Source organism: Bufo bufo, chromosome 5 (assembly GCF_905171765.1).
Source record: "Bufo bufo chromosome 5, aBufBuf1.1, whole genome shotgun sequence".
Classification (NCBI taxonomy): Eukaryota; Metazoa; Chordata; class Amphibia; order Anura; family Bufonidae; genus Bufo; species Bufo bufo.
In genome coordinates, this window is record NC_053393.1 from 313,945,120 (window position 1) to 313,959,519 (window position 14,400).

A 14,400-nucleotide genomic window follows, 5' to 3' on the forward strand; every position below is an offset into this window, starting at 1 on the left:
TCACCGGAGGGTGAGTCTCCCAAAACTATCCTCCGTGGTGGACAATTTAATTGCGGCAGTTATTGAGACGTTGCAGGTTGAGGATCCAGCTCCGTCACCTGCCAGCGCGGGTGTTTCCTTTTATGAAGTTCTGTCATTCGCACAAGTGTTTCCCCATCCACCAGGAGTTTGATTCCTCTCTCTCCAAGAAGTGGAATTTACCTGATAAACATTTCATGTTGCCATAACGCTGAACATCCCTTTTCGGAGGATTTGACTAAGAAATGGTCGGCTCCACCTACAGTGGACCCGCCAGTTTCCCGCTTGGCTATACCTTGCCAATGGCGGATGGGGCTTCTTTTTCTGATATCAAAGATAAGAAGCTGGAAGCTTTTGCAAAATCGGCCTTTGAAGCAGTGGGCACAGCGCTGCAGCCGGTGTTTGCCTCTACATGTGTGAGCAAGGCTATGGGAGAGTGGGCAAGTAATTTACGTCAGGGTCTCGAATGGGGGGGTTCCCTCAGGGGAACTTGCAGATGTGGCCCTGCAGCTCTCGTATGTCAGTGCATATATTTGTGAAGCATCTTTGGACGCGGCCAGGTTTATGGCTTGCTCGTCAGCCCTGTTGGTGGCTATTCGCCGTAAATACAAACTGAAAAGAATGGCGTGGTATTAAACAAGCAGGAAGTGCTCAAACCCACATGCAGTTGTGCATATATATAGGGGAGCAAATCCTGCACTTGTGGCCCGTTGCTAATGACGATCCCCAGCAAAAATGCATTCAGTGGAGGATGCAGCGAACCACAAGTACCACAATAGACATCCTACACAAGATAGCAATTATGTGGATGTGATAATCAATATAGCAATATAACAAAATAATAACAAAGACAGGTGCACTCTGCGGTCTTACTAAACCCTCAAACTGATTTTAAAGGGATTCTGTCACCAGTTTTCAACCCTGTCAGTTAAACATATGCTGATGTTCAGGGCCTCATCACGATTCCTAATGTGTGCTTATAAATGTCATCTGTGGGCTTATTTAGCTAAAAAACATCTTTTACTAACCTGTCAGTCAAACAAATAAGGTGCCCAAGGGGATGTGAAGCGATGCCAGGTGCCGGCCGCACCCGCCGCCGTTCGTGCCCAGCGCCGGACTTCTGCGCCGCCTCCTAATCCTCTGTGCCGCCTCTCGCTCTCCCTCCCCCCTCCTCCTGCTGTAAGATCTCGCGCATACAGTGGTTGAGCAAAGTGCCTGCGCATGCGCCGGCACTTCGCTGGAAGAAGCCAAATGGAGAAGTCCGCACGGGCGCATCAGGCAGAGGCCTGTGCGCACGCGCGAGATCTTACAGCAGGAGGAGGGGGGAGGGAGGGAGAGCGAGAGGCGGCACAGAGGATTAGGAGGCGGCGCAGAAGTCCAGAAAGGCGGCGCTGGGCACGAACGGCGGCGGCATCGCTTCACATTTCCTTGGGCACCTTATTTGTTTGACTGACAGGTTAGTAAAAGCTGTTTTTTAGCTAAATAAGCCCACAGATGACATTTATAAGCACACATTAGGAATCGTGATGAGGCCCTGAACATCAGCATAATGTTTAGCTGACAGGGTTGAAAACTGGTGACAGAATCCCTTTAAAATTGAGAGATTAGCCAACATATCCTACGGTGTAGGACAAGTCTGAGCCCGAGCACCGCGCCAAGGTTTCTCAAGTAGCTCGGGGACCTAACACTCACATACCTGAGCCGTATGGGCTATACCAGGAGCCAGTGGGCAAATTAAAATCAGTGGGCAAATTAAAATCAGTTTGAGGGTTTAGTAAGACCGCAGAGTGCACCTGTCTTTGCTATTATTTTGTTATATTGCTATATTGATTATCACATCCACATAATTGCTATCTTGTGTAGGATGTCTACTTTGGTACTTGTGGTTCGCTGCGGGCATCCTCCACTGTATGCATTTTTGCTGGGGATCGTCATTAGCCACGGGCCACAAGTTCAGGATTTGCTCCCCTATATATATGCACAACTGCATGTGGGTTTGAGCACTTCCTGCTTGTTTAATACCACGCCATTCTTTTCAGTTTGTATTTATAGAGATGCTTGGAGGTGTATAAACTCCAATTTAAATGTGCCTGCTTTCCATCTACAGGCTACATTTAGGTGCACCTGTGAGGCCTGGGCCATATCAGCCAGTCTTGAGTGGGACTCGCAGACTCCTCCCTCCTCCCATTGCAAGCATGGTTACATGCTGGAGGTAACTGGTGAGTTGTTTGTGAGTCGGCCTCATGCTCCTGTAATTTGCCCACTGGCTCCTGGTATAGCCCATATGGCTCAGGTAGGTGAGTGTTAGGTCCCCGAGCTACTTAAGAAACCTTGGCGCGGTGCTCGGGCTCAGACATGTCCTACACCGTAGGCTATTTGCCGTACCCTATGGCTCTCATGCTGGGTGGCAGATAATGCTTCAAAGCGGACCCTGACAGCCTTCCCCTTTACCGGCGGCAGACTTTTGGTAAGCCATGGATGAGATCATTTCGGACGCAACAGGTGGTAAGAGCACCCATTTACCACTGAACAGGGGGCGGTCTAATAAATCAAAAAAGCGGAAGCCTTTTTTTCATCCCTTTCTGAGTTTTCCGGCCCCAAGGGAGCGTCCGATAAGTCGGCCGCAGGCCAGAAGTGCAAGCCTTCCTTCAGGCTGCGCCCTTCCTGGCATTGGATCCTTGGGATCCTAATCTAGTGCTCAACGCTCTCCAATCTTTTCCATTTGAGCCTTTGCAGCAGGTGTCGCTGCGCTTCCTGTCTTATAAGGTGGCTTTTTTGGTTGCAATTACTTGTATCCGTAGAGTGTCGGAACTCGCGGCTCTGTCATGTCGGTCGCCCTTCCTGATCTTCTATCAGGATAAGGTGGTCCTTTGCCCTGTGCAGTCCTTCTTGCCGAAGGTGGTGTCAACATTCCATCTAAATGAGGAGATTATTCTTCCTTAATTTTGTCCGGACCCGTCTCATCCTCGAGAACAGTCGCTCCATACTCTGGATCTGGTTCGTGCAGTGCGTACCTATCTGTCCCAGACGGCATCTTTCAGGCGGACAGATTCCCTATTCGTGTTTCCAGAGGGGGCTGGCAGCGTCAAAGACTTCCATTTCCAGATGGATTTGTTTGGCTATTGTGGAAGCGTACCGCGTTAAGGACTGGGCCCTGCCCTTCCGGATGACTGCTCATTTGGCTCGGGCGGTGGGAGCCTCTTGGGCGATGCATTACGGGGCTTCGGTCCTTCAGGTGTGCAAGGCCGCAACCTGGTCGTCTTTGCATACTTTTTCTAAGTTTTACAGGGTTCACACCTTTGCATCTTCTGATGCTTATTTGGGGCGTAGAGTTTTGCAAATAGCGCTTCTCTGATTTGCAGGGGGGTTGTAGTTAAGCCCACCCCCAAAGACTGCTCTGGAACGTCCCAAGGTCAATACCTGTGTCCCCCAATGAGACTGATGAGAAATCTAGATTTTTGTACTCACCGTAAAATCTGTTTCTCTTCCGTTTATTGGGGGGGGACAGCTCCCACCCAGTTTTTTGTTTATGGGCTTTTTTCGGGCCTGTGATTCTGAGTTTGCACATAATGTGATTTTCTTATGTCTGGCTTCTCCTACTGCTTTTGCACTAAACTGATTAGCTTGGTCCCTGCAGGAAGGAAAATAGCTGAAGAGAGAGGAGCTTACACTTTGTGTGCTTAGTGTCTGCCTCCTAGTGGCAACAGCTATACCCATGGTCAATGCCTGTGTTCCCCAACGAACAGAAGAGAAACAGATTTTACGGTGAGAACAAAAATCTAGTTTTTATTTTGTTGTGTTTCTAGCCATGGTGACCTGCACCTGCGTATTGGAATTTGCTGACTGACCCCCTTTTTCTTGCATATTGCTAATGCATATGCCATCAATGTCAGATAGGTTCGGGTCCCACCTCTGGGTCACAGCTGTCTCTAAAACAAAATCCCCAAAGTGAATGAGAGCACATTGCGCATGTGTGGCCACCTTCTATTTCCAAGGGAGTTCCGAAAATAACCAAGTGCTGGCTTGGCTACTTCCGCCAGTCCAATTTGAGTAAATGGAGCAGTGGCTACGCTTGTGTGGTGCGCTCTCCATTGGTTTCTGTGGGACAAAAATAGCCGAGCGTGCTAGCAATATTCCAGCAATTTGTGAGGTGACACGACCCCGTATACCTTAGAGCCTCTGTAGTTGTCGGTCATTGTTGTAGAAATCATCAAACTAGGCCTCCAGTGTACACGGTGCTCTTTCTTTTTTTAACCCTGCATTGTGCCCAAACTGTTTACAACCACATATGGGGTGTTACCGTAACAAATTGTGGGTTGTTGATTTTTTCCGTTACCCCTTGTAAAAATAAAAAATTTGGGGCTTATGCAACATTTTATTGGAAGAAATTAAATTTTTCATTATCACAGCCAAGTGTTTCTAAATTCTATGAAACACCTGTGTGTTCAATGAGGTCAGTACACCCCTTAATAAATTCATTGAGGGGTGTAGTTTCCAAAATGGGGTCACGTTTTGGAGGTTCCACTATAGGGGTACCTCGAGGTCTCGTCTAATGTGACATGGTGCCTGGAAACCATTCCCCCAAAATCTGTACTCCAAAAGCCATATGGCGTTTCTTCCATTCTGAGGCAATACAGCAGTTTGACGTATTTCTGTATTCAGTAGAAAATGCATATGAAATTGTGGGGTCCCTTTTCACCGGTTACCTCTTGTAAAAAAGAAAAATCTGGGGCTAATGCAAAATTTTATTAGACAAAATGTAATTTTTCATTTTCACCGCCAAATTGGGTCAAAGCACTCACTACACCCCTCAAACAATTCTTTGAGGGGTGTAGTTTCCAAAATGAGGTCACTTTTTGGGGGTTTCAACTGTTAGGGGTACCTCCGGGCAGGGTGGATTTGTTTTAAATCAAAATTATTTAAATCACTAGTCAGTAAGGCTTGATTTAAATCATAGTTTTCTACATAAAGACTAATTCTTGCTCGTATAACTTATAATATGCAAGTAGATGAAGATTTTTTTGAATAACAACTTTTCATATTAGTTTGATTAGGTTGACTCTGCATTCATAGGTTTGTAGAAGTTAGGATTAAGGTATTTTTCTCAACTCTGTTCATGTTATAACATTTTTGCTGTGAAGAAGAGGCATGTGATCTCTGCTGAGTCAAATTCAGTTTTGAGAACTGCAAAAGTAAACCAAGCATCTGTGATCATATCTTGTAGGCAGAGAAACTGCCCAATAATCTTACAAAAACCTCTGGAAGAGCATGACATTGTGAATGGATTAATGGAATTTATTTACAAAAAAAATTACACATATAGAAACATAGAATGTGTCGGCAGATAAGAACCATTTGGCCCATCTAGTCTGCCCAATATACTGAATACTATGGATAGCCCCTGGCCCTATCTTATATGAAGGATGGCCTTATGCCTATCCCATGCATGCTTAAACTCCTTCACTGTATTTGCAGCTACCACTTCTGCAGGAAGGCTATTCCATGCATCCACTACTCTCTCAGTAAAGTAATACTTCCTGATATTACTTTTAAACCTTTGCCCCTCTAATTTAAAACTATGTCCTCTTGTAGCAGTTTTTCTTCTTTAAAATATTCTCTCCTCTTTTACCTTGTTGATTCCCTTTATGTATTTAAAAGTTTCTATCATATCCCCTCTGTCTCGTCTTTCTTCCAAGCTATACAACAATTTCCTTTAATCTTTCCTGGTAAGTTTTATCCTGCAATCCATGTACTAGTTTAGTAGCTCTTCTCTGAACTCTCTCCAAAGTATCAATATCCTTCTGGAGATATGGTCTCCAGTACTGAGCACAATACTCCAAATGAGGTCTCACTAGTGCTCTGTAGAGCGGAATGAGCACCTCCATCTTTCTACTGGTAATGCCTTTCCCTATACACCCAAGCATTTTGCTAGCATTTCCTGCTGCTCTATGAAATTGTCTGCCTACCTTTAAGTCTTCTGAAATAATGACCCCTAAATTCCTTTCCTCAGGTATTGAGGTTAGGACTGTATCACTGATTTTATATTCTGCTCTTGGGTTTTTACGCCCCAGGTGCATTATCTTGCACTTATCAACATTAAATTTTAGTTGCCAGATTTTTGACCATTCCTCTAGTTTTCCTAAATCCTTTTCCATTTGGTGTATCCCTCCAGGAACATCAACCCTGTTACAAATCTTTGTGTCATCAGCAAAAAGACACACCTTACCATCGAGGCCTTCTGCAATTTCGCTGATAAAGATATTAAACAATATGGGTCCCAGAACAGATCCCTGAGGTACCCCACTGGTAACAAGACCATGGCCTCATATACTACTCCGTTGACTACAACCCTCTGTTGTCTGTCCCTCAGCCACTGCCTAATCCATTCAACAATATGGGAGTCCACGTACAGCCTTATTCTACATAATTAAAAAACTAATCTTTATTTCATGATGGAATAACCTTTGGATGGTAATATATTTTCCTCAAAAAGCATTTTATATATATATAAAAAAAATCTGATTTAAATAAAAAAAATCAAATTTTTTTAGATTTTTAAAAAAAAATCATTGATTTTTATCCACCCTGCTTCAGGGTCTCCTCAAATGCGACATGGTGACCGAAAACCTTTCCAGCAAAATGTGCCCTCCAAAAGCCATATGGCGCTTTCTGTTCTGAGCCATGCGTTATGCCCATCAGTTTGACCAAATATGGGTGATTCTGTGAACTGCAGAATGAGGGTAATAAATATTGAGGTTTGTTTTGCTGTAAACTCTTGCTGTGTTACAGGATAACATGGATTAAAATGGAAAATCTGCAAAGAAAAAAGTGAATTTTTGAAATTTCACCTCCATTTTCCATTAATTCTTATGAACGACCTAAAGGGTTAACAAAGTTTGTAAAAATCAGTTTTGAATAATTTGAGGGGTGTAGTTTCTAAAATGGGGTCATTTATTGGTGGTCCCTCAATGTCACTTCAAAACTGAATTGGTGCTTAGAAAACTCGGTTTTGGAAATTTTCTTGAAAATTTGAGAAATTGCTGCTAAAATTCTAAATCTTCTAACTATAGTTGAGCGAAGCGAGCTTCGGATGCTTCATCCAAAGTCACTTTGTTCAAAACTTCAGAATAATACTGTACGGAGATTCGTCTCCGTACTGTATTAGAATGTATGGGCTCTGATGAGCCGAAGTTAGTTATTCATGAAGTTGCATGTGACTTCGTTGAATAACTTCAGAAATTGATTTTTTTAAGTGGAAAACCACTTTAAAACTTGAAACCGAACTCTGCTTCGCTTCCAACTAGTACCTCGGAATGCGCATGTTTCTTATAGTGCATTTCCTCCTGAAATACTGGGAAAAATGGGTCGTTCTACAAATTTGTTCTAATAAAGCACATGCTTTGATTAAAAATTTAATTGGAGAGGGAAAACATACAGATAAGTCTCCAGCAAATTCTAGGCTACTCATTAAAAGTTATCTTAAATGCCTTGAAGTGGCAACCAAAACCTGAAAGAAATAGGGAACTGCTGTTCGAATGGATCAAAGAATAGCCCAAATTGCAAAGACTCAGCCAATAATCGCCTCCAGAAAGATCAAATATCTGAAGTTACCAGTGAGTACTTCTACAATCAGAAGAAGTGAAGCCAAGTTACTAGCAAGAACTCCCTGCAAAGTCCCATTGTTAAAAAAAAAAGAAGTCTTGAATAGGCTAAAATTTGCCAAGTAACACTTTGACTAGCCCAAAGTGAATCTGCTCAACATTTTATGGACTGATGAAAGCAAAACTGTTCTTTTTGGGTCTAGTGGCCACGGACCCCCAAGTACTGAATCAAGCCATAGTACACTGTGAAGATAGTAAAGCATGGTGGTGCAAAATTTTTTATATGGGGATGTTTCTCGTGCCATTGTGTGGGGCCTATTTATCGCATACGAGGGACCATGAATCATTTTGAGTATATCAGAATACTTAAAGGGATCATGTTGCTCTTTGCTGAAGAAGAAACACCCTTGAAATTGATGCTTCAACACAACAATGACCCAAAACACACTAGTGAGCGAACCACATCTTGGTTACAGACAAACAAGATTGAGTCCCTTGACCTCAATCACACGGAGAACTTGTGGAGTGACAAAAAATGTGGTTTATGAGCCAAAACCCAAAAATGGAGAAGAAATGTGGAATGTAGTCCTATCGTCCTGGACTGGAATACCTGTTTAGCGGTGCCAGAAGTTGGTTGACTATATGCAACACATGTCATGCAGTTCTCAGAAACCATGGTTGTGCCACTAAATAGTAGTTCAGTATATCAAGGTAATGTGAAATCTCAAACATTTTAGACAATACATTTTGTTTACTTTCTGTAAAGGATTAAAAAAAATTGGATATATTTTAATTGTTTTGATTTGGAATTGAATGTGTAGCATTTCCAGTGCATTTGCATTTATGGAAATAAAACGTACTATAATGATTTTGCTCTTTACTTTTTTAAACTCTCTGCTATTATTGTACAGTGTGTCAAGAGAAAACAATCTCAGAGCTGTAAACCGGTGTCAACGATATACCGCGGTATTATGAAACAGCGATATGGCGATATCGCTGTTTCCAAATAACCGCGGTATTTGGTGACGTCATAGGAGCGGTCATATGCGTGCTGACCGCTCCTAAATCTGTGTCAGCTCGCCCCTGCATCGTGCATATGCGTACCGTACATATTACTTCCTGCAACGGCGCCCCGGCTCCTCCTCGATCCCATATTCAAGTCTCCGCCCACTGGCCAAGCACAGGAGCGAGGCGCGCAGTCAGTCAGCAATCCGTGTCCAAGCCAAGGTGGGGGAAGAGGAGTGAGAGACCCTAACGGCCCAGGTGTCAGAAATAAAGGTTGTACTGTCTGTCTTCTGCGGCCCTGGCCCTGCCTGCAAGCTGCACTGCACATGGTGATGGCACTTGATGAACTATAATGTCTCCCTGTTGCCCCCGTACAGGAGCAACAAGAAGACATTACTGTATGGGGGCCACAAGACATTATTATACTGATGGCGCAGGGGTTACAAATTGTTGTCCCATACAGTATAATGTCACCTTGTGTCCCCCTTACAGTATAGTTCCTAAGTCCAGACAGTATAATGTCTCCTGGTGGTCCCCTGCAGTATAGTGACTCTTGTGGCCCACTGCCTGCTGAGCGGCCAGCCCATATTGTATATAATGTCTCCTTGTGGCCCGCTGCCTGCCCATACAGTATATAATGTCTCCTTGTGGCCCGCTGCCTGCCCATACAGTATATAATGTCTCCTTGTGCCCTGCTGCCTGCCCATAAAGTATATAATGTCTCCTTGTGCCCTGCTGCCTGCCCATACAGTATATAATGTCTCCTTGTGGACCCCATAGAGTATAATGTCTCCTTGTGGCTGCCCCCATACAGTGTAACGTCTCCTTGTGGCTGCCCCCATACAGTGTAACGTCTCCTTGTGGCTGCCCCCATATAGTATAACGTCTCCTTGTGGCTGCCCCAGTGCCCCATACAGAAATCACTGACATTCAAGATTCATGTGTGTAGGGGTAACAATAAAGCGATCACTGAACAATAAAACCCTAAAATATAACTTTTATTAATAGGCGGATAAAAATAATGAACCCCAAGCTTATATCTAATAAAGGTAGGTATGATGACCTATATCTGATGTCTGTACTGAGGATGCAGTATCAGTACAGTGAAATAATACAATTACAGCAAGGGAAAGGTTAACCAGCCTGACATCTGCATCTCTGATAAACCTTATAAATATATACAAAATAACCAGCAGTTGTTTGATAAAGACTCACAGTTACTTACATACAGATGATCTCATGATTTTTGGAGACTCATGGTTACACATCACCAGGTTGTCTGTGGGTCTACAGCCAGGAACATGGGGTGGGGAAGATCTTCTTTCCCTAAGTTGTCCCTGCCGGCTATCCCTGCCTAAAAGCAGAGCACCCGCCCCAAAAGGGGCGACCCCACTTCTCGGTGGCTAAACCCTCAGACGCTGTTCACTGATGAACCATTTGGATATCTCCACTTGGGGCAACGCGTCGGGAGGACTTTTCCTTCAGCAGGGATATCCAGGGCGTCTGAGGGTTTAGCCACCGAGAAGTGGTGTCGCCCCTTTCGGGGCGGGTGCTCTTCTGTTAGGCAGGGATAGCCGGCAGGGACAACTTTGGGAAAGAAGATCTTCCCCACCCCATGTTCCTGCCTGTAGACCCACAGACAACCTGGTGATGTGTAACCATGAGTCTTCAAAAATCATGAGATCATCTGTATGCAAGTAATCGTGAGTCTATATCAAACAACTGCTGATTATTTTGTATATATTTATAGGGTTTATCAGAGATGCAGATGTGAGGCTGGTTAACCTTTCCCTTGCTGTAATTGTATTATTTCACTGTATCCTCAGTACAGACATCAGATATAGGTCATCATACCTACCTTTATTAGATATAAGCTTGGGGTTCATTATTTTTATCCGCATATTAATAAAAGTTTATATTTTAGGTTTTTTTTGTTCAGTGATAGCAGTGCCCCATACAGTATAATGTCTCCTTGAAGCTGCCCCATACAGTAGAACATCTCCTTGTGGCTGCCCCATACAGTAGAACATCTCCTTGTGGCTGCTCCAGTGCTCCATACAGTATACCGTCTCCTTGTGGCTGCCCCATACAGTATAACATCTCCTTGTGGCTGCCCCAGTGCTCTATACAGTATAACGTCTCCTTGTGGCTGTCCCCATACAGTATAACGTCTCCTTGTGGCTGTCCCCATACAGTATAACGTCTCCTTGTGGCTGTCCCCATACAGTATAACGTCTTCTTGTGGCTGCCCCCATACAGTATAATGTCCTTGTGGCTGCCCCTATACAGCATAATGTCTCCTTGTGGCTGCCCCATACAGTATAATGTCTCCTTGTGGCTGCCCCAGTGCCCCATACAGTATAACGTCTCCTTGTGGCTGCCACCATACAGTATAACGTCTCCTTGTGGCTGCCCCCATACAGTATAACGTCTCCTTGTGGCTGCCCCCATACAGTATAACGTCTCCTTTTGGCTGCCCCCCATACAGTATAATGTCTCCTTGTGGCTGCCCCATACAGTATGTCTCCTTGTGGCTGCCCCCATACAGTATAATGTCGTCTTGTAGATGCCCCATACAGTATAACGTCTCTCTGTGGCTGCCCCCATACAGTATGTCTCCTCCTGGCTGCCCCCATACAGTATAACGCTTCCTTGTGGCTGCCCCCATACAGTATAATGTTTCCTTGTAGCTGCCCCCATACAGTATAACGTCTCCCTGTGGCTGCCCCCATACAGTACAACGTCTCCCTGTGGCTGCCCCAGTGCCCCCATACAGTACAACGTCTCCTCCTGGCTGCCCCCATACAGTATAACGTTTCCTTGTGGCCCCAAGTGTTTTTTTTTCTTCTAAATGGTTATTTATCGCGATATATATTATCGCGATAAATTTCTTAATATAGTTATCGTGGGAATATTTTTGATATCGCCCAACCCTAGCTTGGTCCGTAAAGTGAAAACTGTCTGTGTCCTGAAGTGGTTAAAGAATGTCATTTTCTGATGACATATTCCCTTTAAGCACTAGCATATTTTTAATACCCAGAGTAACACTAGCAGTTGCCAGCTGCACTAATAAATCAATGTTTACCTCTGGTTCCTCCCCATCCTTAAAAATGTATTTAGCTATTTTAACATAATGAGTAATATACCTCTGCGCATTTCACCTTTGCAAGTAGTCACATAAAACAACTTGCATGGGAATGTGTGTGAAAGGGAATGTACCCTAAAAAGGAAATCTGGATTTACTGGTAAAGTGGAATAAGTGGGGGATGTTTGGAAAGCTAAATTATTTCAGAAATGATTTACATAACTTTATTTATTTTAGAATTTCAGGACAGAACAAAGAGACAGCACCAAGAGCATGATAATTGTGCAACCATGCATTCATCTCTTTTCTACATGAATGACATAGGACTCCCCCAGTATAGGTCAGCTGAAGTGTCTTCCTCATATTCCTCTTCCATTGCAGCCACTTACACACATTTTAGCGTCCCTGAGACATCTGGTGGAGAGCTGCAGATGGTAAAGGATACACCTCCATATAGTGTCTCAGAGAATAGTTTGAATGACATTTCTAAAACGGAGACTGTTCAAAAAACCGAGTCACCAAATTACTCCGACACAGCAGAGACCTCTAATGTAGATGCTGACAGAAATACTGCTGTTCCTGGACTATCATCTTCCACTAGTGACTCTTCACATGAACCTAGTTCTGAAAAGCCTGCATCGAGCCATTCACAAGGAAAAACATCCAAAACTCTGAGTCCTGATATACTTCAACTTCTCAAAGGAAAGGATGCCAATACCGTAACAAATATCCTCCGGACACTTTCTCCCTTTTATCCTGCTCTTCAAGGTAAGTGTTTAGAAACAATATCCACAGTCTACATCGTCATATGAATCCTGAGAAAAGCAGTATACTGTATGTATATGGCGGAATTATGCTATTTAGGCCCACTAATAAATTCAGAGAGATTGTAATACAAAATGGCACAGGCAAATTACATCATCTTCATAAAATATTATTTCTTACATTTAAAAGGGTACAATGGATACTATTATTATAATTAGTAAGACTTCTTAGGGTTTGTTAAATATAAAGATACCACACACCAAAGCATGGTTGCTCACTGGAAGGATTCCTCAATCCAGTCTATGTAGAGTTGGTATTCATGTCATTTGATGCAAATAAAGTTCAAGTTTATTAATCACAGTATGTGACAAGCTGAATATGGAATCATATGACCTCCATCCTAAAAAAATAAATATTCATATTTTATCCAGAATAATTGATGACCTTCAGCCTGTCCCATGTCAAAAGGGGTCACATATCTGTTAAAGATATATTCCCACTCCTAGCCAAAGGATATGACATAATTGATAGGTTTGGGTCCCAGAGGTAGGACCCACATCTATCTCCAGAACGGAGATAGCAACTTGCTGCTGCGTTAAGGTACATGATAGGGGATAACTAGCTGATTGTTGAGGGTCCAACCACCGGGACCCCCACCAATCACGAAAATGAGAGTCCTGTTCCAGGTTGTGCATACACACTGGCACTCTATTCATTCTTTATGGGTACGCCAGGTTAGCTAAGTACAGCACTCTGCTGTCTCCAGCACTCCTATAGAGAAAGAATTGGAGCATCAGTGTGCTTGCATGACCTAGCTCTCCATCAGAACAGGGTAACAGGACCCCTCATTCTTGTGATCGGTGGGAGTCCCAGCGATGAGTTGGTTGTCTCCTAACCTGTTGATTAAAAATGTGTCACAACCCCTTCAATGCATATATATTGGTGGTGTTTTTTTTTCTTATTCAGTTCTTTTTCCTTTTCCTTACAGAAGTGAACCTTGAGATTCTTGCCCAGGTGCTTGTTAACACTGGGGTGCTCGACTGATGTCCTGAGATACCAGTTTATCAGTGTGGTATGAAAGCTGCATTTAAAATCCAGTAACAATTTCTTCCTGTTTAGTAACCAAGACCAAATAGAGTAACGTCCATTCTATACATTTTGTCTCCAAAGTGGATTGCTTTTATTTTAATAAAGTTTCTTGACTTCCAATTTATAATATACCATACTTTTTTATTTAAATTTTAGATGATTGTTTTTTGTTTCTAATTACATATATGTTCAGTGAATACTTTAATATTACACCTACCCTTTACAGTTTGAAACAAGCTGCGTATAGAGTATATTGTCTTGGGATATTTTAAAAGGGTTGTCCGCTTTTGTTATATTGATGACCTGTCTTTGGGATAGGTCATCAATATCATATTGGGGGAGGCGCAACTGCTGACTCCGCTGAAGAGAACGCAGCACTTGTACAATTGCTGTGATCTCTGTTCTCTCTTCTCTGTAATTACTCCTGCTCACCGCTACAATGTAGACAGTGAGCAGATCAATCGTACAAGTGTTGCACTCTCTTCAAACAGCTGATCGACGGGGGTGTTGGCCGTTATCCTGAAGATAGGTCATCAATATATCAAAAGCAGACAACCCCTTTAATGCCAGACTGATTATAGAGGTCCTGTAACCTTTCCCAACATGTCTACTTTAGTAGCAACTTGCATTCCCAATAGAGAAATGGACAATTCTCATAACTTTTATTATCGCACTGTCGTGTGATCCTATATATTTTCCATTCTGTGATTGTTCGTGCCGTTCCGTCTGGGCCTGCAGTTGTAATACGCATTACCCTTGGAGGAAATCAGTTTATCACCTGAATGTTAAAAAACTGTCCCTTTTGCAAGTGGTAATGAAGGTGGTTCCTGGAAATGC

The 14,400-nt window shown here is 43.3% G+C and overlaps 1 protein-coding gene across 1 annotated transcript in view; it reads left to right on the top strand.

Moving 5' to 3' along the window:
• The window catches only part of LOC121002504, a 112,468-nt gene extending 98,795 nt beyond the window's left edge, over positions 1-13,673 (top strand). The window contains exons 15-16 of the mRNA XM_040433956.1: positions 11,947-12,477; positions 13,463-13,673. Of these exons, the coding sequence (XP_040289890.1) occupies positions 11,947-12,477; positions 13,463-13,518 (587 nt within the window). The 3' untranslated portion in view covers positions 13,519-13,673. The remainder of the gene's footprint in view (positions 1-11,946; positions 12,478-13,462) is intronic.
• The last annotated feature ends 727 nt before the right edge of the window (positions 13,674-14,400 follow it).